This window comes from Sus scrofa, chromosome 13 (genome assembly GCF_000003025.6).
Source record: "Sus scrofa isolate TJ Tabasco breed Duroc chromosome 13, Sscrofa11.1, whole genome shotgun sequence".
Lineage (NCBI taxonomy): Eukaryota > Metazoa > Chordata > Mammalia > Artiodactyla > Suidae > Sus > Sus scrofa.
The window spans coordinates 39,068,045-39,092,531 of record NC_010455.5 but is presented as its reverse complement, the minus strand read 5'-3'; the positions used below and the strand labels follow the sequence as shown (position 1 = coordinate 39,092,531).

The 24,487-nt window shown below is 43.6% G+C and overlaps 2 protein-coding genes across 5 annotated transcripts in view; one reads left to right on the top strand and one right to left on the bottom strand.

Moving 5' to 3' along the window:
- The window catches only part of APPL1 (adaptor protein, phosphotyrosine interaction, PH domain and leucine zipper containing 1), a 35,813-nt gene extending 32,438 nt beyond the window's left edge, over nt 1–3,375 (bottom strand). The window contains 1 exon segment of the mRNA NM_001134966.1: nt 3,322–3,375. Coding sequence (NP_001128438.1) covers nt 3,322–3,375 — 54 coding nt within the window.
- Nucleotides 3,606–24,487, top strand: part of HESX1 (HESX homeobox 1) — a 41,966-nt gene continuing 21,084 nt past the window's right edge. The window contains exons 1-3 of one of the 4 annotated variants that reach the window (XM_021069006.1): nt 3,606–4,032; nt 4,200–4,218; nt 4,878–4,990. The gene's annotated coding sequence lies outside the window, so the exon portion shown is untranslated. Of the gene's footprint in view, nt 4,219–4,877; nt 4,991–24,487 lie in introns of all 4 variants that reach the window. The other 3 variants (XM_021069007.1, XM_021069005.1, XM_021069004.1) reach the window with 3 other exon arrangements.

Here is a 24,487-nt window from a genome sequence, read left to right as displayed (position 1 = left end):
TAGACAAAAAACGAGACTGATAATCCTTCAAGCGGTTGTTAAACTGATTTGCTGGCTGAACATGGAAAGTCTGCACTTGGCCATTCATGTCACTAGGAGAATAAACTAAGTGTGTACATTTGCAGGCAATTACAAACAACATCAACTATAAGGGGCATCTCAATATAAGTGATGTCAAAATGTCCATTAAAAAAAAGTTGTTGGAGTTCCTCAGTGGCTCAGTGGGCGAAGGATCTGTCATGCAACTGCTGTGGTATGGGTTCAATCTCTGGCCCAGGAACTTGTACATGCCATGGGCACAGTCCAAAAAAAAAAGTATTTCTCACAATATATGAATATTTCATATTATGCCAAAGAAAGAAGCCTCCATCCGGGACTGGAATTTGCCTTCATAGTTCTAGCATGGATGAATCATTGATAAGATATTTATCTACATATAAAAATTTTTTTAATATTTTGTTCAAGTTCTGTGAAAAATGTCCTTGGTAATTTGATAGGGATTGCATTGAATCTGTAGATTGCCTTGGGTAGTATAGTCATTTTGATAATATTGACTCTTCCAATCCAAGAGCATGGTATGTCTTTCCATCTGTTTGTGTCATCTTTGATTTCTTTCTTCATCAGCGTCTTATAGTTTTCAGAGTACAGGTCTTTTGTCAATTTAGGTAGGTTTACTCCTAGGTATTTTATTCTTTTTATAAAATATTTTTTTAAAGATCATATCCACTCCTACTAATTAGAAAGTATCATTTTGTTTCTGGTTTTCAGAACAATATATAAGCATGGACAAGGCATCTAGTACAGTTTTAAGATTTTCTACTTCCATAGATGCTGACTTCTGCAGAATGGTACGGTTTGGGCAAGATAATTCTAAAAATGTTTATGTTTGATCAGCTGGATTTGAACTTGCAAATATACTCCTATTTTAATACTTAGTTCTGTAAATTAAAACTAAAAAAGGATAAATGTAATCCAGGGTAGTCTTTCATGACTCCCAGGCTCTAATTTTTTACATAGCAACTCACAGACCACTTTTGATTAGGATCAGATAATCTAATCAGAAGCTTTAAAAAGTTTTCCTACTCTTCGTTATTAGTTATTACGCAACTTCTTGGACTCTGTCCTAAATAAATAGTTCAGATGAGAATAAAACCTTATGTCCAGAAGTTTTAATCTCAGCCCTATATATAAAAGCAAAACTTGAGGAAAACTCTCTAAGACCAACAATAGGACAACTGACTGAAAATAGTCAAGGAAACATGCAACTTTTAAAATTTTTATTCAGTTTGTAATAATGTATGAAGACACTTAAGCTACAATGTTAAGCCAAATAAAAATTGTTATGCATAATATAATTTCAATCACATTAAAATGTGTAACAGAAAAAAACTAGAAAAAAGAAAGCAAACTGTTAACAGTTTGCTGCTGGGTACATGACAGGTAACTTCTCTGTACCTTCCAATTTTTCTGAAGTAAACAACTATTATTTTTATAATCAGGTACAGGGATTAAAATACTTACTATCTATATAACAGCTGCGGTTCAGAGAAGTTAAGTGACTTGCTCTAAAACAGAAGGTATTAAGTGGCAGTAAAGACTAAAACCCTTATATCCTGAATCCAGGGTGTTCTATTTTGCCCCAAGAATTGCTTCCCTTTCTAAACCACAGCCGTCCCAATTAATTTCCCAAATAAATATTAAGTTCAAATTTATTATTCCTAAAATTAAAAGAATACCAATGTGGCTATCTCATTAAAAATTACCATAAAACTAATACCAATATGGCACATGCTTATAAAAGAAGGAAAACACTTAATGCTCAAATTGTAAACTAATTGTGTGAAGAGTTCAAGAAATTAGATGAGTCAAGAGATTACACCCTCCTAAGTCATGGCTAGGGCACTGTGCAACCCATTCTGAGTAGTCTGTAGTCTTTATGAGCTATAAAAACCAGGCCAGGTAAGAGAAAAAAGGCAAGGCAACCTGTTGAGTCTTATAAAATAAAATGACAAAGTGCACCTGACCAATACATCCCATAAAATTTCTGCTAAACATTTGAAACAAATGTAGCTTATAACTTTATACTACAGAAATCATGAAGCATTTGAACCATCTATTCTGGAAGTCAAGAAGTGGGTTTCTCTCTGTCAACATAGGCGGATAAGAGTACATTACCAGCAGTCAACTGGTCTGTGAAGATAACTTTCGCTGTGAAAAAAACAAATCAATTCCACAATCAGAACCCAACTTCAACTTGGCAATCAAAACTAGCACAATATCCATGGCAGACGTATCATACAGGAAAAGGGGGATCTAGTCCCTTCCTCCCCTTCTTTTCGAGTCCTATTAAACTGTCAAAGACTCGAGAAATATGTGCAACTGCAGTTCTAAGGGAACAACATTTCAGAAAATTTTCTTCATTCTAAGTGGTAGCCAAACAGCAACATCATCTTAAACCCCTACTGTGTAAGAGACAGGCCTAGCGATAAGTTTCTCAATGCAAGTTACAGGCCCCACCAACATAACATGTTTTTACTATAGCTGATTTCATTCTTCAGTACCGAAAACATTAAGTAATGGTTATGTTTTCCTAGATTATTTTAAACTACAGCAACCGCACTAGCATCATCCCCAAAGCACAAAACACAGGGCTTTTATTTTGATGAGTTGATTAGGGCCAAGTCTGCAACGAGGGCGCAGCAGTGGTGGAGCCTCAAAGGCGCCGTCCATCACTCGGCGTGCACAGCCCGAGTGACAGCGGCTACACTCACCGCCAAGACACGGCCACGGGAGGCTCTGGGACCCGTGACCGGCTTTGCCCTCTCCACACCGGCAAATCAAGAGTCTTTCAGCATCTCCCCAAGAAAAACTATCCATTTCCTCCCCTAGCTTGGTCAGAAACCATGAAGTCTACAGGGTCTTTTCTGCATTTTCTCCGAGGAGGTTTTCGGGGGAAAATACCAGTATTGAGATTTATCACCTCACAAGACGGCGACAAAAAAGCACCTTCTGTCAAATACAAGGGAGCCCCGAGGGCGTACGTGACCGCCGGGCCCACGAGCCAAGGCGACGGCGGCTCAGTCGCTGCCCGCGGACGTCCCAGACCCCGCGCGCGGCTCTCGGCTTAGGGGCGCAGGCCGAGACGGGCCTCGGGAGGACGGCTCTGGCTCGGCGGCTCCGGGCGCGGCCCGCGACCAGCGGGAACACTGGGGGACGGCGCCCACCTGGACCAGGGCGGGCACCTGCGGCCGCGTAGACGCCAGGCCTGGGGTCGGCCGGCCCCGCTCCTTCCCTCGCCGCCCGCCGCTGCCCGCGCCTTACCTGCGGGCTGTCCTCCAGCGTCTCTTCGATGGGCAGCTTGTCGATCCCCGGCATCGTGGCGGAGGGAGGGAGGGAGGGAGGGCGGCGGCAGGAGACGCGGCGACCGCCCACAGCTCCCTACGCCCGCCTGCCTTCAGCAGCTGACCCCGACCCGCCCTCTCTAGCTGGCTCTGCCGCCCTCGCCTGGCGCCCAGAGGCCTCGCGGCGGTGAGGGAAATCCCGCCCCCTTGGACTGCCTGCCCCACCTCCCCACTCGCTTATTGGTTCGCGGCGATGTCGGTCAGCGTGGGGGGTTGGAGGGAGGCTCCCCCGCGTTGAGCTCTGCGCAGATCACGGGCCTAGGAGACAGTGGAGTCGGTGGAGGCGGTAAAGGCGGCGCTGAGGGGTCGAAAGCGGAGCAGCTTGCACACCTCGAGCACCTACCCTGGCTGCTCGCGTAGGGGTGTGAAGTGTAGTAGACAGTCTTCCCCGTGCGTCCCTAGGAACCTAGAGTGAGGACCACAGTCGGGAACCTAGGGCAGTTTTACGTATCCCCCACCATTTTTCATCAGAGACCATGAAGGAGGCCTCACTGCCGGCGCCTTCTTTAGTTTCCTTAAATTATAATTTTACAAACCCTGCCCCAAGCTTCCAGTCTCCCTTCTCCAACAAAATGGTGCTGGCTAACTCAGATGTCTGGGAGATCTGAAGTTGTGTCAACCTGACTTCCCGGTAATTCTTGGACAGTAGAAAAGATTTTTTTTCTGGGCACTTGGGTATCAGTATTTTCAGTTAAGAGCACGCCTTTGTTGCTAGTTCATCGGTTCTTACCTGGCCTTGAGAGGCTGACACGCCGCAATTCAGACTTTATTTATTTACTTTTTTAATCACAAATGAAGGCATCTCTTGAAAATCAAGGTACACTGGTTTATTATGTTAATAACTGATTCGCATTTCTGTTAAAGTTTTGGAAGAATCTTTAGATCGCTTCTTCAGCCTCTAATTTTTTTAAAGGAGAGAAAAGTGAAGCTCCACTCTAGAACTTGATCTGTATTAGATCTGCCTCTTTATCATTTTTCCCAACCTCACACTGCCTTGTTTGTTCTTCTGTAGGGTTATAAGAAGCCATACAGATTCTTTTAGAAAAATCATTATACAGAGAGAATGGCAAAATCATTAGTGTCTTGTAAATATCTAGCCATTCATCCCACCAATCCATTCCATTTTCATTCAAGAAATATAAAAACTATTGAATAAAGATTAGTTACCTGGTTCCACAAATAAATTAGAACAAATCCAGATAAACGAACAAATCCAAACACAGTAACCAGATTGGAAGTTAAGCAGTTTTAAACTAAAATGTCCCACAATCTCATGATAGAAAAATAAAATCGGGTTTTAAATATTTACCAGGAAGTCTTGCAGTATGGTTTCACAGAGTTATCCTTAGTGTTACAAGCTTTCAATAAGGACTCTCCTTTTACATTTTTTTATCCACTAGTCACCCTCTAGAATAGATGATTAGTTTCTGAAAAGTGGTTTGCTGTCAGTTCTTACACGGTGTTATTGGTTCCCAGCTGCTTGGATATACCCAGCATCGTACCGATCTCAGCAACACAACTCTGCCCTTTGACATTTCTCCTCAGCACAGTGGCATGCATCCTGACTGTAAAGAAGGAAGACTTTGAAGGTAAGAAACATTCTTGGGTGAACTGTGATTAGATTATAAAAGAAGGAGAAGAAAGCTAGTTGCCGTTGATAAGAATCAGGAATAAGTGACAAGTGAAAACAAAGTGTAAGAAAGAAGAGTAGTTATATGGTATAACTGAAGGGGTTTGGCCAGTTAGCTTGGCCAAACCAAATAATTCCAATGAAAAAATTCTCTTAGGTATCTGAATTATCTGGGTGGGGTATTATCACAAAGTTAAATGGTTTCTTGCTTTGTATGTTCCATGCATCTAAGCTGTATCTTTGTAAAGGCTTCTCAGGAGGCCCTTAAATTATCTGGTGGCAAGGAATTCTTGCCAGGCTCAGCTGGTTAAAAAACACAACAAACAAAAACAAATTGACATACAGTTGGTTGGAGAGGCAGTTTAGTCAAATTATAAAGCTAGAAAGGATCTTAAAAGGCTTTCTGTTTGGATCCTCTAGCTTTATGCTACTGTTCACTCTGCTCATCCGGAAAGATGATTATATTTCCTGTTGTAAAACTTCCCTAAAGCTATGGAATTACAGTCTCCTTTGATAACCAATTTAATTTTAATCAGCCTAAGTTCTGTACAATTGACCAAACTCAGTTCCTTTTACACAGGAAATGAGGCTTGTTCAGAGAATGCCTCCAGGCTTACTGGAGACTCATGTGTGGGTAGCATAGTAAAAACTTTGGCCAGCTGGTTAATTTTATGGATGGCAAGGCAGGATTAAACAACATTCACCAAAGAATTCTTTGAGACATTTCACACATATAATTTACAACAAAAGGACATACAGTCTTGTAAATGGTTAATTATTAGTCTCATAAAATTATATTTGATCTTCTTATAGTTAGGTTTTTACATGATACTTCTTGAAATTCTGATCTGCGGTCTATAATAGAAAAGACTCCAACAACCTAAATGACAGTGGTGCTTTACTTTTCAAAATTATCCCCCTAGGTTAGTGGTTACCAGATTTATGTACACGTAAAAGTCATCTAGGGGAGGTTGTTAGAATACAGATTACTGAGCTTAACTGGAAGATTCTGATGCAGTAGGTCAGAGGTAGGGCTAGGAATCCCAAAGATGAGTCCATAGCAGGTCATCCTCAAACCACATGTTGACAGACACTCTCCAGAATGGAAAATAGCCATTTCCCATTCCCAAATAACCTTGCATTTTAGAAAATTTAAAGAGTCGAGTGAACATTTGGGAAGGAGTCTTTGGTTCCAACAGAGGAAGGTGAGAGGGGCGTCATTTCCAGAATCACCTAGAGAGCTTGGGAATCCTCCTACTTTTGAACTGAAAGACTCCAACAGTCCAAAATTCAGGGGGGAGGAAGATTCCTTTTATTTATTTATTCATTTTGCTGTTTAGGGTCACACCTGTGGCATGTGGAAGTTCCCAGGCTAGGGGTTAAATCAGAGTTGCAGCACCCAACCTATACCACAGCCACAGCAATGCGGGATCCTTAATTAACTCTCTGAGCAGGACCAGGGATTGAATCTGCATCTCTGCATCTTCATGAATACTAGTCAGGTTCTTTTTTTTTTTTTTTGGCTTTTGAGGGCCGCACCCATGGCATATGGAGGTTCCCAGGCTAGGGGTCTATAGCTGCTAGCCTACACCAGAGCCACAGCAATGCCAGATCCTTAACCCACTGAACGGGAGGCCAGGGATCGAACCCTCAACCTCACGGTTCCTAGTTGGATCTGTTTCCGATGCTCCACAATGGGAACTCCACTAGTCAGGTTCTTAACCCGCTGAGCTACAGCAAGAACTCTTTCATACTCTTTTTAAGAGTATAATATATAATGCAAATAATTCTAGATGTTACCTAATAAATCACTCCTTAATGAGACTCACATTAACAGATAATTAGCTGTTTTCATCCAGCTGAGAAGAACCAAACTGAAGAAATGAGTATATTAATTGGTAATTTGGGAATCTTAGTCACTTCCATCTACTTTAAAATCTTAGATTCACTGGCAGAGTGAGGGGAAGCCTTGGGCAATTGGAGGGTAGAATCAAAAGTTCTGAGGAGTGTTGCAAAAAGAGATGTTTGAGTAGCCAATAGCAAAATTCTTCACTAAGCCCTTCCAAAACACCGTCTGGCCTGTGACCTTAATGTTAATGTTGCTTTTGCTCTTTGCCACAGCATCCTCAGACTAGATTTGTAGCTAAAACATAAATCCTTAGGCAAATTCTGTAGCTTCTACTTTTTTGACTATTTGAAGAAATTTTATTTCTAGGGTAATTGTATATGCCTGTTTCTTTGATGGTTGCCTTGACTCCTTTTTGGAAGATGATGAAATTATAAATTAATTTTTTGACCAAGCCAAGAACTTTGAAACCAGGCGGCATACTTGGGAGGTAGATGAAAGCATGGGTATGAGCTCTTGGACATGGGCTGTGGAGCCCGCCTAGTTGCCTTTGAAATCTGGCTTCCCTCTTTACTAGTTCTGTGACTTTAGTCAAGTTACTTAACTTCTCTGTGTCTTCATTTCATCATCTGAAAAATAGGGCTTAATGTACAGAACCTACATGATAGAGTTGTGAAGATGGTTAATGAGCTTTCAGAATAGTGCTGAGCACAGCAATAAGCATTCAATAAAAATCAGTTAATTGTTGACATTATTTACTGTTAAATATTAAATGTGTTGATGCTTTTAAGGCAGCTTTCATTTTATTTTCCTCGTTCTTAAATCTAAAGAAGCCTTTATTTTTTTAAATCAGAAGATTGCCCTCATTATCTTAGAGAATCCTGATACTATTTTAAATATTACGGTTATGCTTACTACTGTTTTATCACTTTGATTTAGGGGCTTTTTTGGCCAATTCTAAATGTTTAAAATCAATAAATATGTATTGCAATAATCTGGAGAAATGGTGTAGGTACCAAATTAGCAAAAGTTTGGTACCTACACTACTTGGTTTTTGGTTTTTGGCAGTGAGGGTAGGGGAGCTGTCCCAAGGTTAAAAGATAAGACCTTCAAGACATTCCTACTCCTCAGAAATTCTGGAGAGCAACAGCCAAGTCAATAGAGAAAAGATTGCTCTTTTTTTTTTTTTTGTCTTTTTAGGGCCACACCTGCAGCACACCGAGGCCCCCAGGCCAGGGGTCCAATTGGAGCCGCAACTACCGGCCTACGCCACAGCCACAGCAGCTCAGTATCTGAACCGCGTCTGCGGCCCATACCGCAGCTCACAGCAACACCAGATCCCCAACCCACCGAGCAAGGCGAGGGATTGAACCAGCATCCTCATGGCTCCCAGTCAGACTCCCTTCCGCTGTGCCAAGATGGGAACTCCAGAGAAAAGATTGCTCTTAAAGAAGCCAATATGTTTAATCATTGAAATGATTTTACTTTTATAGAACCACAGAGGGCAGTAAAAAAACAGTTAACTGAGAATTGATTAAACCAGTGCTGTCTACATCATGGCTAACGTAGAGAAATCTGAGTTAATCAGCACATCCTTCCAAGAACACTAGATGGTGCTCTGAATTTAGTTTTGGGATTCAGACTACCTCAGCAAATGGCTGTCTTCATTCAACAAATATTGATTAGGCAGTGAATAAAATATTAAAAATGCGTGCCCTTGTGGGGCTACAGTTTAATTGGGATGGTAGGAATAAAGTGAAAAATAAACATAAGTATTAGAAATATAGAATGATAGAAAGTGGGAAGTGCTGTGGAAAACAGCAGGGAAAATGGGAAGACGGGCAGTTGCAATATTAAGTAAACTTGTCAGAGTGGACTTCATTGTGAAGGTGACATCTGAACAATAACTTGGAGTCCCTGGAGTGAGCAATAAGGACAGTTGAGGAGAAGGTGTTCTAGGAAGAGGAAACACTAGGGCAGAGACTCTAAGCCCTAAGGCAAGAGTGGCCAGGCCTATTTAAGAATTGCCTAAAAAAAAAAAAAAAAAAAAAAAAAAAAAGGGAGTTCCCGTCATGGCGCAGTGGTTAACGAATCCGACTAGGAACCATGAGGTTGCGGGTTCGGTCCCTGCCCTTGCTCAGTGGGTTAACGATCCGGCGTTGCTGTGAGCTGTGGTGTAGGTCGCAGACGCGGCTCGGATCCTGCGTTGCTGTGGCTCTGGCGTAGGCTGGCAGCTACAGCTCCGATTCGACCCCTAACCCGGAAACCTCCATATGCCGCGGGAGCTGCCCAAGAAATGGCAAAAAGACAAAAAAAAAAAAAAAGAATTGCCTAGAGATCAGGATGCAGGAAAGGAGTGAACCAGGAGTAAGACTTCATGGGGAGGAAGAAGAGGAGGACAGGTCATGTAAAGCCTAGTGGTTTATAAGAAGATTTTGACTTTTACCCTCATTTTGGATAAAAACACCTTTAGTAGAGGTTGTGATTTGAAACAAATGTTAGATACACCGGATAAATGAGTGGTATGAGATATCATAAATTATGGGCAAATTAACATTGTCTTAAGTAAACTCAATACTTCGTGAGATATATTGGTTTAAAAGAAAAATTGTTGGAGTTCCCATCGTGGCGCAGTGGTTAACGAATCCGACTAGGAACCATGAGGTTGCGGGTTCGGTCCCTGCCCTTGCTCAGTGGGTTAAGGATCCGGCCTTGCCGTGAGCTGCGGTGTAGGCTGCAGATGCGGCTCGGATCCCGCATTGCTGTGGCTCTGGCGTAGGCCAGTGGCTACAGCTCCAATTCAACCCGTAGCCTGGGAACCTCCATATGCCTAGGGAGCGGCCCAAAGAAATGGCAAAAAGACAAAAAAGAAAAAAGAAAAAAAGAAAAGAAAAATTTAGCTAAGTCATGTTCTTTTTTTAAAAATTGAAGTGTAGTGGATTTACAATGTTGTGGCTAAGCCATCTTGTATATAAAGAGTCAAAAGTAATATCGTAATAACAGATCCAGAGATTTCATGTAAAAACAAGTGTATGGTTTTTCCTCTTCCCTTTCTAAGTAATTCAGTCCTAAAGTCATTAGATGGGGCCAAAGTAGGAGTCTGTGCAGGATGGCTGAGCCACAGGGGCCCAATCAGGATGTTGGAATCCAACTGGGGTGAGGGAGGCATCCTTGCAAAGGGGCACCCTGGTGTGGAGTGTCAGCATCTGTGCAAAGTGAGGAGGACCTTACACAGGAGGGTGACTGAGCACAAGATAGATAAAAATAGCATTTTGGTGGAGAAGCAGCCCCCAGGCAGCAGGATGTTGGAATAGAAGTGGCGTGAGGGTGCCTGAGAGGGCTGTTTCAGAGTCCAAGCATGATGAGAAGGGCTTTTGTGCAGGTTGTGACCCTGCTTCAGGATTTCGGAATGCAAGGAGTGAGGAGTATCCATGAAGAAGAGCAGCCTATGGAGTTCCCGTCGTGGCGCAGTGGTTAACGAATCCGACTAGGAACCATGAGGTTGCGGGTTCGATCCCTGCCTTTGCTCAGTGGGTTAAGGACCCGGCGTTGCCGTGAGCTGTGATGTAGGTTGCAGATGCGGCTTGGATCCCGCGTTGCTGTGGCTCTGGCGTAGGCTGGTGGCTACAGCTCCGATTGGACCCCTAGCCTGGGAACCTCCATATGCCGGGGGAGCGGCCCAAGAAGTGGCAAAAAGACAAAAAAAAAAAAAAAAAAAGCAGAGCAGCCTAGTGCAGGGTCTCAGAGCCCTAGTGGGAAGAAGAAGGCGTGCACATGGAGAGTTGTGGGGGTGTGGGGTGTCAGGACCTAAGCAGGGCGAGAAGGGCTTTTGTGCATAGGGAGGCACCTTGCACAGGTTATCCTAGTAGAGTAAGGAAGGCTTCTGTGTAGAAGGGCAGCCTGGAACAAGGAGTCAGAGCTCAGGCAAGGGAGTAGGGCGTCTTGTCAGGGAAGGGGTGGTAGCAATGGGAGTTTGGTTACATAGAGGGATAGATGCAATAGGTAAATACATGGAGGATGAGGGAAGCCAAGTTTCTTACTGTCAGAGACGGGAACTACAGATAGAAAGAGGGAAAGTTAGAATGAACCCTCTGATGCTAGACTGGAATTTGAGTTATCCATGTGAACTCATAGATTTCAGTAAATGTATAGGAGTCAATTAGTTGTAAGTATGTATGTGTGTCACATACCTGCACATGTTTCCTAGCTCCTTCATCAAGAAGGCCTGTGAACATGGAGTTCCTGTCATGGCTCAGTGGAAGTGAATCTGACTAGGAACCATGAGGTTATGGATTCAATCCCTGGCCTTGCTCCAGTGGGTTAAGGATCTGGTGTTGCCATGAGCTGTGGTGTAGGTCGCAGACACGGCTTGGATCCTGTATTACTGTGGCTGTGGTTTAGGCTGGCAGCTGTAGCTCCAATTTGGCCTCTATCCTGGGAACCTCTATATGCCATGGGTATGGCCATAAAAAGCAAAAAAAAAAAAAAAAAAAAAAAAAAGAAGAAGAAGAAGACCTGTGAGCAAAACTTTCCTTGAAAAAGACACGTGCACCTGTATGTTCATCGCAACATTATGAAACAACCTAAATGTCCATCAACAGATGAATGGATTAAAAAGATGTGGTAAGATACACAATGGAAATATTACTCAGTCATAAAAAAGAACAAAATAATGCCATTTGCAGCAACATAGGTGGAACTAGAGACTCTCATACTAAGTGAAGTAAGTCAGAAAGAGAAAGACGAATACCGTATGGTATCACTTATATCTGGAATCTAATACATGGCACAAAATGAACCTTTCCACAGAAAAGAAACTCATGGACTTGGAGAACAAACTTGTGATTGCCAAGGAGGAGGGGGAGGGAGTGGGATGGACTGGGAATCTGGGGTTAATAGATACAAACTATTTCCTTCGGAATGGATAAGCAGTGAGATCCTGCTGTGTAGCGCTGGAAACTTTATCTAATCACTTATGATGGAGCATGATAGAGGATAATGTGAGAAAAAGAATGTATATATGTATGTGTGATTGGGTCATTTTGCTGGTGAAAGTTCCCATCGTGGCTCAGTAGTAAGCCAACCCAACATGGCTCAGTGGTTATCGAACCCAACTGGCATCCATGGGGAGTTCCCGTTGTGGCTCAGTGGTTAGCGAACCTGACTGGCATCCATGAGGATGCAGGTTCGAGCCCTGGCCTTGCTCAGTGGGTTAAGGATCTGGTGTTGCTGTGAGCTGTGGTGTAGGTCACAGATGCAGCTCAGATCCCAAGTTGCTATGGCTGTGGTATAGGCCAGCGGCTTCAGCTCCGATTTGACCTCTAGCCTGGGAACCTCCATGTGCCATGGGTGTGCCCTAAAACAAATAAACAAAAAACTTGACAACAATGTAAACCAGCTATAATGGAAAAAATTAAAATCATTTAAAAAATTCAAAAAACAGAAATATGAATCTAAACAAATAAGGAGCAATGGAAATGGTAAAAAAAGAAAAAAAAAAAAAGAAGAAGAAGAAGAAGGCCTGTGAGCAGAGATCCCCCAGTTACGATGAATGTACACCTGAGTCTATATCTCGGCTTCCAAACACCATTCTCCATTAAAAAGAACTATGGGAGTTCCCGTCGTGGCGCAGTGGTTAGCGAATCTGACTAGGAACCATGAGGTTGCGGGTTCGGTCCCTGCCCTTGCTCAGTGGGTTAACGATCTGGCATTGCCGTGAGCTGTGGTGTAGGCTGCAGACGCGGCTCAGATCCCGCGTTGCTGTGGCTCTGGCGTAGGCCAGTGGCTACAGCTCCAATTCAACCCGTAGCCTGGGAACCTCCATATGCCTAGGGAGCGGCCCAAAGAAATGGCAAAAAGACAAAAAAGAAAAAAGAAAAAAAGAAAAGAAAAATTTAGCTAAGTCATGTTCTTTTTTTAAAAATTGAAGTGTAGTGGATTTACAATGTTGTGGCTAAGCCATCTTGTATATAAAGAGTCAAAAGTAATATCGTAATAACAGATCCAGAGATTTCATGTAAAAACAAGTGTATGGTTTTTCCTCTTCCCTTTCTAAGTAATTCAGTCCTAAAGTCATTAGATGGGGCCAAAGTAGGAGTCTGTGCAGGATGGCTGAGCCACAGGGGCCCAATCAGGATGTTGGAATCCAACTGGGGTGAGGGAGGCATCCTTGCAAAGGGGCACCCTGGTGTGGAGTGTCAGCATCTGTGCAAAGTGAGGAGGACCTTACACAGGAGGGTGACTGAGCACAAGATAGATAAAAATAGCATTTTGGTGGAGAAGCAGCCCCCAGGCAGCAGGATGTTGGAATAGAAGTGGCGTGAGGGTGCCTGAGAGGGCTGTTTCAGAGTCCAAGCATGATGAGAAGGGCTTTTGTGCAGGTTGTGACCCTGCTTCAGGATTTCGGAATGCAAGGAGTGAGGAGTATCCATGAAGAAGAGCAGCCTATGGAGTTCCCGTCGTGGCGCAGTGGTTAACGAATCCGACTAGGAACCATGAGGTTGCGGGTTCGATCCCTGCCTTTGCTCAGTGGGTTAAGGACCCGGCATTGCCGTGAGCTGTGATGTAGGTTGCAGATGCGGCTTGGATCCCGCGTTGCTGTGGCTCTGGCGTAGGCTGGTGGCTACAGCTCCGATTGGACCCCTAGCCTGGGAACCTCCATATGCCGGGGGAGCGGCCCAAGAAGTGGCAAAAAGACAAAAAAAAAAAAAAAAAAAGCAGAGCAGCCTAGTGCAGGGTCTCAGAGCCCTAGTGGGAAGAAGAAGGCGTGCACATGGAGAGTTGTGGGGGTGTGGGGTGTCAGGACCTAAGCAGGGCGAGAAGGGCTTTTGTGCATAGGGAGGCACCTTGCACAGGTTATCCTAGTAGAGTAAGGAAGGCTTCTGTGTAGAAGGGCAGCCTGGAACAAGGAGTCAGAGCTCAGGCAAGGGAGTAGGGCGTCTTGTCAGGGAAGGGGTGGTAGCAATGGGAGTTTGGTTACATAGAGGGATAGATGCAATAGGTAAATACATGGAGGATGAGGGAAGCCAAGTTTCTTACTGTCAGAGACGGGAACTACAGATAGAAAGAGGGAAAGTTAGAATGAACCCTCTGATGCTAGACTGGAATTTGAGTTATCCATGTGAACTCATAGATTTCAGTAAATGTATAGGAGTCAATTAGTTGTAAGTATGTATGTGTGTCACATACCTGCACATGTTTCCTAGCTCCTTCATCAAGAAGGCCTGTGAACATGGAGTTCCTGTCATGGCTCAGTGGAAGTGAATCTGACTAGGAACCATGAGGTTATGGATTCAATCCCTGGCCTTGCTCCAGTGGGTTAAGGATCTGGTGTTGCCATGAGCTGTGGTGTAGGTCGCAGACACGGCTTGGATCCTGTATTACTGTGGCTGTGGTTTAGGCTGGCAGCTGTAGCTCCAATTTGGCCTCTATCCTGGGAACCTCTATATGCCATGGGTATGGCCATAAAAAGCAAAAAAAAAAAAAAAAAAAAAAAAAAGAAGAAGAAGAAGACCTGTGAGCAAAACTTTCCTTGAAAAAGACACGTGCACCTGTATGTTCATCGCAACATTATGAAACAACCTAAATGTCCATCAACAGATGAATGGATTAAAAAGATGTGGTAAGATACACAATGGAAATATTACTCAGTCATAAAAAAGAACAAAATAATGCCATTTGCAGCAACATAGGTGGAACTAGAGACTCTCATACTAAGTGAAGTAAGTCAGAAAGAGAAAGACGAATACCGTATGGTATCACTTATATCTGGAATCTAATACATGGCACAAAATGAACCTTTCCACAGAAAAGAAACTCATGGACTTGGAGAACAAACTTGTGATTGCCAAGGAGGAGGGGGAGGGAGTGGGATGGACTGGGAATCTGGGGTTAATAGATACAAACTATTTCCTTCGGAATGGATAAGCAGTGAGATCCTGCTGTGTAGCGCTGGAAACTTTATCTAATCACTTATGATGGAGCATGATAGAGGATAATGTGAGAAAAAGAATGTATATATGTATGTGTGATTGGGTCATTTTGCTGGTGAAAGTTCCCATCGTGGCTCAGTAGTAAGCCAACCCAACATGGCTCAGTGGTTATCGAACCCAACTGGCATCCATGGGGAGTTCCCGTTGTGGCTCAGTGGTTAGCGAACCTGACTGGCATCCATGAGGATGCAGGTTCGAGCCCTGGCCTTGCTCAGTGGGTTAAGGATCTGGTGTTGCTGTGAGCTGTGGTGTAGGTCACAGATGCAGCTCAGATCCCAAGTTGCTATGGCTGTGGTATAGGCCAGCGGCTTCAGCTCCGATTTGACCTCTAGCCTGGGAACCTCCATGTGCCATGGGTGTGCCCTAAAACAAATAAACAAAAAACTTGACAACAATGTAAACCAGCTATAATGGAAAAAATTAAAATCATTTAAAAAATTCAAAAAACAGAAATATGAATCTAAACAAATAAGGAGCAATGGAAATGGTAAAAAAGAAAAAAAAAAAAAGAAGAAGAAGAAGAAGGCCTGTGAGCAGAGATCCCCCAGTTACGATGAATGTACACCTGAGTCTATATCTCGGCTTCCAAACACCATTCTCCATTAAAAAGAACTATGGGAGTTCCCGTCGTGGCGCAGTGGTTAGCGAATCTGACTAGGAACCATGAGGTTGCGGGTTCGGTCCCTGCCCTTGCTCAGTGGGTTAACGATCTGGCATTGCCGTGAGCTGTGGTGTAGGTTGCAGACGCGGCTCAGATCCCGCGTTGCTGTGGCTCTGGCGTAGGCCAGTGGCTACAGCTCCAATTCAACCCGTAGCCTGGGAACCTCCATATGCCTAGGGAGCGGCCCAAAGAAATGGCAAAAAGACAAAAAAGAAAAAAGAAAAAAAGAAAAGAAAAATTTAGCTAAGTCATGTTCTTTTTTTAAAAATTGAAGTGTAGTGGATTTACAATGTTGTGGCTAAGCCATCTTGTATATAAAGAGTCAAAAGTAATATCGTAATAACAGATCCAGAGATTTCATGTAAAAACAAGTGTATGGTTTTTCCTCTTCCCTTTCTAAGTAATTCAGTCCTAAAGTCATTAGATGGGGCCAAAGTAGGAGTCTGTGCAGGATGGCTGAGCCACAGGGGCCCAATCAGGATGTTGGAATCCAACTGGGGTGAGGGAGGCATCCTTGCAAAGGGGCACCCTGGTGTGGAGTGTCAGCATCTGTGCAAAGTGAGGAGGACCTTACACAGGAGGGTGACTGAGCACAAGATAGATAAAAATAGCATTTTGGTGGAGAAGCAGCCCCCAGGCAGCAGGATGTTGGAATAGAAGTGGCGTGAGGGTGCCTGAGAGGGCTGTTTCAGAGTCCAAGCATGATGAGAAGGGCTTTTGTGCAGGTTGTGACCCTGCTTCAGGATTTCGGAATGCAAGGAGTGAGGAGTATCCATGAAGAAGAGCAGCCTATGGAGTTCCCGTCGTGGCGCAGTGGTTAACGAATCCGACTAGGAACCATGAGGTTGCGGGTTCGATCCCTGCCTTTGCTCAGTGGGTTAAGGACCCGGCGTTGCCGTGAGCTGTGATGTAGGTTGCAGATGCGGCTTGGATCCCGCGTTGCTGTGGCTCTGGCGTAGGCTGGTGGCTACAGCTCCGATTGGACCCCTAGCCTGGGAACCTCCATATGCCGGGGGAGCGGCCCAAGAAGTGGCAAAAAGACAAAAAAAAAAAAAAAAAAAAGCAGAGCAGCCTAGTGCAGGGTCTCAGAGCCCTAGTGGGAAGAAGAAGGCGTGCACATGGAGAGTTGTGGGGGTGTGGGGTGTCAGGACCTAAGCAGGGCGAGAAGGGCTTTTGTGCATAGGGAGGCACCTTGCACAGGTTATCCTAGTAGAGTAAGGAAGGCTTCTGTGTAGAAGGGCAGCCTGGAACAAGGAGTCAGAGCTCAGGCAAGGGAGTAGGGCGTCTTGTCAGGGAAGGGGTGGTAGCAATGGGAGTTTGGTTACATAGAGGGATAGATGCAATAGGTAAATACATGGAGGATGAGGGAAGCCAAGTTTCTTACTGTCAGAGACGGGAACTACAGATAGAAAGAGGGAAAGTTAGAATGAACCCTCTGATGCTAGACTGGAATTTGAGTTATCCATGTGAACTCATAGATTTCAGTAAATGTATAGGAGTCAATTAGTTGTAAGTATGTATGTGTGTCACATACCTGCACATGTTTCCTAGCTCCTTCATCAAGAAGGCCTGTGAACATGGAGTTCCTGTCATGGCTCAGTGGAAGTGAATCTGACTAGGAACCATGAGGTTATGGATTCAATCCCTGGCCTTGCTCCAGTGGGTTAAGGATCTGGTGTTGCCATGAGCTGTGGTGTAGGTCGCAGACACGGCTTGGATCCTGTATTACTGTGGCTGTGGTTTAGGCTGGCAGCTGTAGCTCCAATTTGGCCTCTATCCTGGGAACCTCTATATGCCATGGGTATGGCCATAAAAAGCAAAAAAAAAAAAAAAAAAAAAAAAAAAGAAGAAGAAGAAGACCTGTGAGCAAAACTTTCCTTGAAAAAGACACGTGCACCTGTATGTTCATCGCAACATTATGAAACAACCTAAATGTCCATCAACAGATGAATGGATTAAAAAGATGTGGTAAGATACACAATGGAAATATTACTCAGTCATAAAAAAGAACAAAATAATGCCATTTGCAGCAACATAGGTGGAACTAGAGACTCTCATACTAAGTGAAGTAAGTCAGAAAGAGAAAGACGAATACCGTATGGTATCACTTATATCTGGAATCTAATACATGGCACAAAATGAACCTTTCCACAGAAAAGAAACTCATGGACTTGGAGAACAAACTTGTGATTGCCAAGGAGGAGGGGGAGGGAGTGGGATGGACTGGGAATCTGGGGTTAATAGATACAAACTATTTCCTTCGGAATGGATAAGCAGTGAGATCCTGCTGTGTAGCGCTGGAAACTTTATCTAATCACTTATGATGGAGCATGATAGAGGATAATGTGAGAAAAAGAATGTATATATGTATGTGTGATTGGGTCATTTTGCTGGTGAAAGTTCCCATCGTGGCTCAGTAGTAAGCCAACCCAACATGGCTCAGTGGTTATCGAACCCAACTGGCATCCATGGGGAGTTCCCGTTGTGGCTCAGTGGTTAGCGAACCTGACTGGCATCCATGAGGATGCAGGTTCGAGCCCTGGCCTTGCTCAGTGGGTTAAGGATCTGGTGTTGCTGTGAGCTGTGGTGTAGGTCACAGATGCAGCTCAGATCCCAAGTTGCTATGGCTGTGGTATAGGCCAGCGGCTTCAGCTCCGATTTGACCTCTAGCCTGGGAACCTCCATGTGCCATGGGTGTGCCCTAAAACAAATAAACAAAAAACTTGACAACAATGTAAACCAGCTATAATGGAAAAAATTAAAATCATTTAAAAAATTCAAAAAACAGAAATATGAATCTAAACAAATAAGGAGCAATGGAAATGGTAAAAAAAGAAAAAAAAAAAAAAGAAGAAGAAGAAGAAGGCCTGTGAGCAGAGATCCCCCAGTTACGATGAATGTACACCTGAGTCTATATCTCGGCTTCCAAACACCATTCTCCATTAAAAAGAACTATGGGAGTTCCCGTCGTGGCGCAGTGGTTAGCGAATCTGACTAGGAACCATGAGGTTGCGGGTTCGGTCCCTGCCCTTGCTCAGTGGGTTAACGATCTGGCATTGCCGTGAGCTGTGGTGTAGGTTGCAGACGCGGCTCAGATCCCGCGTTGCTGTGGCTCTGGCGTAGGCCAGTGGCTACAGCTCCAATTCAACCCGTAGCCTGGGAACCTCCATATGCCTAGGGAGCGGCCCAAAGAAATGGCAAAAAGACAAAAAAGAAAAAAGAAAAAAAGAAAAGAAAAATTTAGCTAAGTCATGTTCTTTTTTTAAAAATTGAAGTGTAGTGGATTTACAATGTTGTGGCTAAGCCATCTTGTATATAAAGAGTCAAAAGTAATATCGTAATAACAGATCCAGAGATTTCATGTAAAAACAAGTGTATGGTTTTTCCTCTTCCCTTTCTAAGTAATTCAGTCCTAAAGTCATTAGATGGGGCCAAAGTAGGAGTCTGTGCAGGATGGCTGAGCCACAGGGGCCCAATCAGGATGTTGGAATCCAACTGGGGTGAGGGAGGCATCCTTGCAAAGGGGCACCCTGGTGTGGAGTGTCAGCATCTGTGCAAAGTGAGGAGGACCTTACACAGGAGGGTGACTGAGCACAAGATAGATAAAAATAGCATTTTGGTGGAGAAGCAGCCCCCAGGCAGCAGGATGTTGGAATAGAAGTGGCGTGAGGGTGCCTGAGAGGGCTGTTTCAGAGTCCAAGCATGATGAGAAGGGCTTTTGTGCAGGTTGTGACCCTGCTTCAGGATTTCGGAATGCAAGGAGTGAGGAGTATCCATGAAGAAGAGCAGCCTATGGAGTTCCCGTCGTGGCGCAGTGGTTAACGAATCCGACTAGGAACCATGAGGTTGCGGGTTCGATCCCTGCCTTTGCTCAGTGGGTTAAGGACCCGGCGTTGCCGTGAGCTGTGATGTAGGTTGCAGATGCGGCTTGGATCCCGCGTTGCTGTGGCTCTGGCGTAGGCTGGTGGCTACAGCTCCGATTGGACCCCTAGCCTGGGAACCTCCATATGCCGGGGGAGCGGCCCAAGAAGTGGCAAAAAGACAAAAAAAAAAAAAAAAAAAGCAGAGCAGCCTAGTGCAGGGTCTCAGAGCCCTAGTGGGAAGAAGAAGGCGTGCACATGGAGAGTTGTGGGGGTGTGGGGTGTCAGGACCTAAGCAGGGCGAGAAGGGCTTTTGTGCATAGGGAGGCACCTTGCACAGGTTATCCTAGTAGAGTAAGGAAGGCTTCTGTGTAGAAGGGCAGCCTGGAACAAGGAGTCAGAGCTCAGGCAAGGGAGTAGGGCGTCTTGTCAGGGAAGGGGTGGTAGCAATGGGAGTTTGGTTACATAGAGGGATAGATGCAATAGGTAAATACATGGAGGATGAGGGAAGCCAAGTTTCTTACTGTCAGAGACGGGAACTACAGATAGAAAGAGGGAAAGTTAGAATGAACCCTCTGATGCTAGACTGGAATTTGAGTTATCCATGTGAACTCATAGATTTCAGTAAATGTATAGGAGTCAATTAGTTGTAAGTATGTATGTGTGTCACATACCTGCACATGTTTCCTAGCTCCTTCATCAAGAAGGCCTGTGAACATGGAGTTCCTGTCATGGCTCAGTGGAAGTGAATCTGACTAGGAACCATGAGGTTATGGATTCAATCCCTGGCCTTGCTCCAGTGGGTTAAGGATCTGGTGTTGCCATGAGCTGTGGTGTAGGTCGCAGACACGGCTTGGATCCTGTATTACTGTGGCTGTGGTTTAGGCTGGCAGCTGTAGCTCCAATTTGGCCTCTATCCTGGGAACCTCTATATGCCATGGGTATGGCCATAAAAAGCAAAAAAAAAAAAAAAAAAAAAAAAAAAGAAGAAGAAGAAGACCTGTGAGCAAAACTTTCCTTGAAAAAGACACGTGCACCTGTATGTTCATCGCAACATTATGAAACAACCTAAATGTCCATCAACAGATGAATGGATTAAAAAGATGTGGTAAGATACACAATGGAAATATTACTCAGTCATAAAAAAGAACAAAATAATGCCATTTGCAGCAACATAGGTGGAACTAGAGACTCTCATACTAAGTGAAGTAAGTCAGAAAGAGAAAGACGAATACCGTATGGTATCACTTATATCTGGAATCTAATACATGGCACAAAATGAACCTTTCCACAGAAAAGAAACTCATGGACTTGGAGAACAAACTTGTGATTGCCAAGGAGGAGGGGGAGGGAGTGGGATGGACTGGGAATCTGGGGTTAATAGATACAAACTATTTCCTTCGGAATGGATAAGCAGTGAGATCCTGCTGTGTAGCGCTGGAAACTTTATCTAATCACTTATGATGGAGCATGATAGAGGATAATGTGAGAAAAAGAATGTATATATGTATGTGTGATTGGGTCATTTTGCTGGTGAAAGTTCCCATCGTGGCTCAGTAGTAAGCCAACCCAACATGGCTCAGTGGTTATCGAACCCAACTGGCATCCATGGGGAGTTCCCGTTGTGGCTCAGTGGTTAGCGAACCTGACTGGCATCCATGAGGATGCAGGTTCGAGCCCTGGCCTTGCTCAGTGGGTTAAGGATCTGGTGTTGCTGTGAGCTGTGGTGTAGGTCACAGATGCAGCTCAGATCCCAAGTTGCTATGGCTGTGGTATAGGCCAGCGGCTTCAGCTCCGATTTGACCTCTAGCCTGGGAACCTCCATGTGCCATGGGTGTGCCCTAAAACAAATAAACAAAAAACTTGACAACAATGTAAACCAGCTATAATGGAAAAAATTAAAATCATTTAAAAAATTCAAAAAACAGAAATATGAATCTAAACAAATAAGGAGCAATGGAAATGGTAAAAAAAGAAAAAAAAAAAAAGAAGAAGAAGAAGAAGGCCTGTGAGCAGAGATCCCCCAGTTACGATGAATGTACACCTGAGTCTATATCTCGGCTTCCAAACACCATTCTCCATTAAAAAGAACTATGGGAGTTCCCGTCGTGGCGCAGTGGTTAGCGAATCTGACTAGGAACCATGAGGTTGCGGGTTCGGTCCCTGCCCTTGCTCAGTGGGTTAACGATCTGGCATTGCCGTGAGCTGTGGTGTAGGTTGCAGACGCGGCTCAGATCCCGCGTTGCTGTGGCTCTGGCGTAGGCCAGTGGCTACAGCTCCAATTCAACCCGTAGCCTGGGAACCTCCATATGCCGCGGGAGCAGCCCAAAGAAATAGCAAAAAGGCAAAAAATAAATAAAAGAAAGAAAGAAAGAAAGAGAGAGAGAGAGAGAGAGAAAGAAAGAAAGAAACGAACGAACTATGGCTCCTTGGAGAAATGGCTGACTCAAGGGCTGGAGCAAGACAAGAACAAGATGTGCCTGAGACATCTTGTTGAGCTAGAAAGTGCTCAAAAATGGTGTGTCAAAAGAACACAGAAGTCAGCTAGAAGGGAGCTCCCATTAGCCAGATCAGGAAATTTCAATATCACAATAAATAATGAGATTATAACTCTTTAAATAAAATAGGAAACTCTGAGTTCACATTGAGATAAATTGATGAATATATATTGTTGAAGAACACAATATTTACATAGGTTTAAAATACTTTAACAACAAAATACTGCATTACAAAACAGGAAGAGTATAATTTTGTAGTAGGACATTATCTTAATCAAATGCTCAAAGTTACAATCAGTCACCAGGAATGAAACAAATTAAAACCATGTGCTAAATGATAGGAAATAATAGAAGAAGACAGTGATATCCTGCAAAAGATGCTTAACCTGAATCCAATCATAAGGAAACATCAAACAAACCCTAAATGAAGGACTTTCTACAAAATAACTAACTGTAATCTTAAAAAGTGTCGGGGTCAGGGGCGGGTGGGGGGGGAGTTCCTATTGTGGTGCAATGGGTTAAGAATCTGACTGCAGCAGCTTGGATCCTTGCAAAGGTGCTGGTTGGATCCCTGGCCTGGTGTAGAGGGTTAAAAGATCCAGCATTGCTACCGCTGCAGCCTAGGTCACAGCTGTGGTGTAGGTCACAGCTATGGTTTGGATTCAGTTCCTGGCCTGGGAACTTCCATATGCCATCGGTGCAGCCATTAAAAAAAAGAAAGGAAGGGAGGGAGGAAAGAAGAAGTGAGAGAGGGAGGAAGGAAGGAAGGCTGGGAGGGAGGGAGGGGGGAGGGTAGAAAATTGTCCAGATCATGAGAGTCAAGGAAATACTAGAGGATCAGTTGCTGACTGAATGAGACTAAAGCAATACAGTTGAAGGCAATGTGTAATTCTGAACTGGATCCTTTCACTGTAAAGAATATTATTTAGGACAATTGGTGAAATTTGAATGGGGTTTGATGATTACATGATAGTGATGTAACAGTGTTAATTTCTTGACTTTGATGATTTTTGTTGTGTAGGTGAATGTCCTTGTTTGCAGGAAAGACAGACTAAAGTATTCAGGGGTGAGGGAGCATCATATGGGCAACTCCTCAAATGGTTGGAAAAAAAAAAAGGTTTTTGTACTAGCAACTTTTCTAAGTTTGGGGTTTTTCAAAATTAAATAGAAAACATTAAATATTAAAATGAAAACAGTTACATATGTATATTTATGAATAGACCAATGACATGATCCATTGCTAAATTGTTTATTTTTCCTTAAATTTTTTTCAAATTTTAAAGAGAAGAGTTCCTGCTGTGGCACAGTGGGTCAAGAATCTAGGTGCAGTGGCTCTGGTCACTGTGGAGGCCAAGGTTCCATCCCTGGCCCAGTGCAGTGTGTTGAAGGATCTAGCATTGCCTCAGCTGCGGCTCAGATTCAGTCCCTGGCCCGGGGACTTCCACATGCCCCGGGTGTGGCCATAAAAAAATATATTAAAGACAAATTATTAAGTAAATAGATGTCATGGTTTTGACTGGAAGAGAGATTGTGGCACCTGGAAAGGGAGAGGTGCTCAGGGCACTCGAAATTCCAGAGATGATTTCTTCTCTTTCCTGCCTCTGCCCCCCTTACATATATCTGCTTTAATGGGGACCCAAACACTGCTGAGGAATCTCAGGTAGTACTGAAAGGATCCAGTGGTCACCAAGACAGCTGCCTTGCTGGATTGTATCCTTTTAGAAATATGTATTTACTTTAAGGCAATTCCGCTAATATCTGAGTTACTAGATTTCTGAAATAATGTTATTTCCAGTTCACTTCTACTAAAATGAACTCATTTATTTATGTTATGTGTGTGAGCTGTGTGACAATAATGTTTACTATTCCAGATAAAATACCTTACAGTATTTTTAGAGTCTTTATCATTTAAATTGCATGCTGCCAGTTTTCGTTAGTTTTTAACTTTCTCATTATGGAAACTATATTTTAATTCTGAGGTAATTCAGATTGCTGAATGCTTTGTCATTTGTTTATATGATTTTCAAGTGATAAACTCTTTCATCTATACTCCCTTTGTTAATGATGTCATTATCCATTTGCTCACCTAAGCTACAGACACACCCCTACACCTGATTGGCCTTCATTATGTTGCTTTTCTGTGACCTTTTCTTGAAACATCTATATGTGAAGACATCTCTGAAAAGCCTTCAAAGCAACATTGATAATGGTAATAAGTGATAACAAACAGTTTATATAATGTTTACTATGCATCAGTCACTATTTCAAGGGCTTTGTAAGTATTATGTCATTTGATCCTCAATTAGGTACTATAATTATCCGAATTTTATTATAGAGGAAACTGAGACAGAGAGAGGCTGTTACGTGTCTAAGGTCACAGACTGAAAAGGCTGAAAAGAGGCAGTGCTGGAATTTGGACCCAGGTAGTCTGACACCAGTGTTGGGCTCTTCCCCACTCCTCAGTCCTGCTTAATCTCACCCAGGCAGATGTGGGCCCGCTTCTGCTCCCGTAGCCTCTTGTGCACACATCTTTATTATTATATTGAAATTTTATATTTATTTATTTATTGGTGTTCCTAGAAGACTAAGAGAACTTTGTT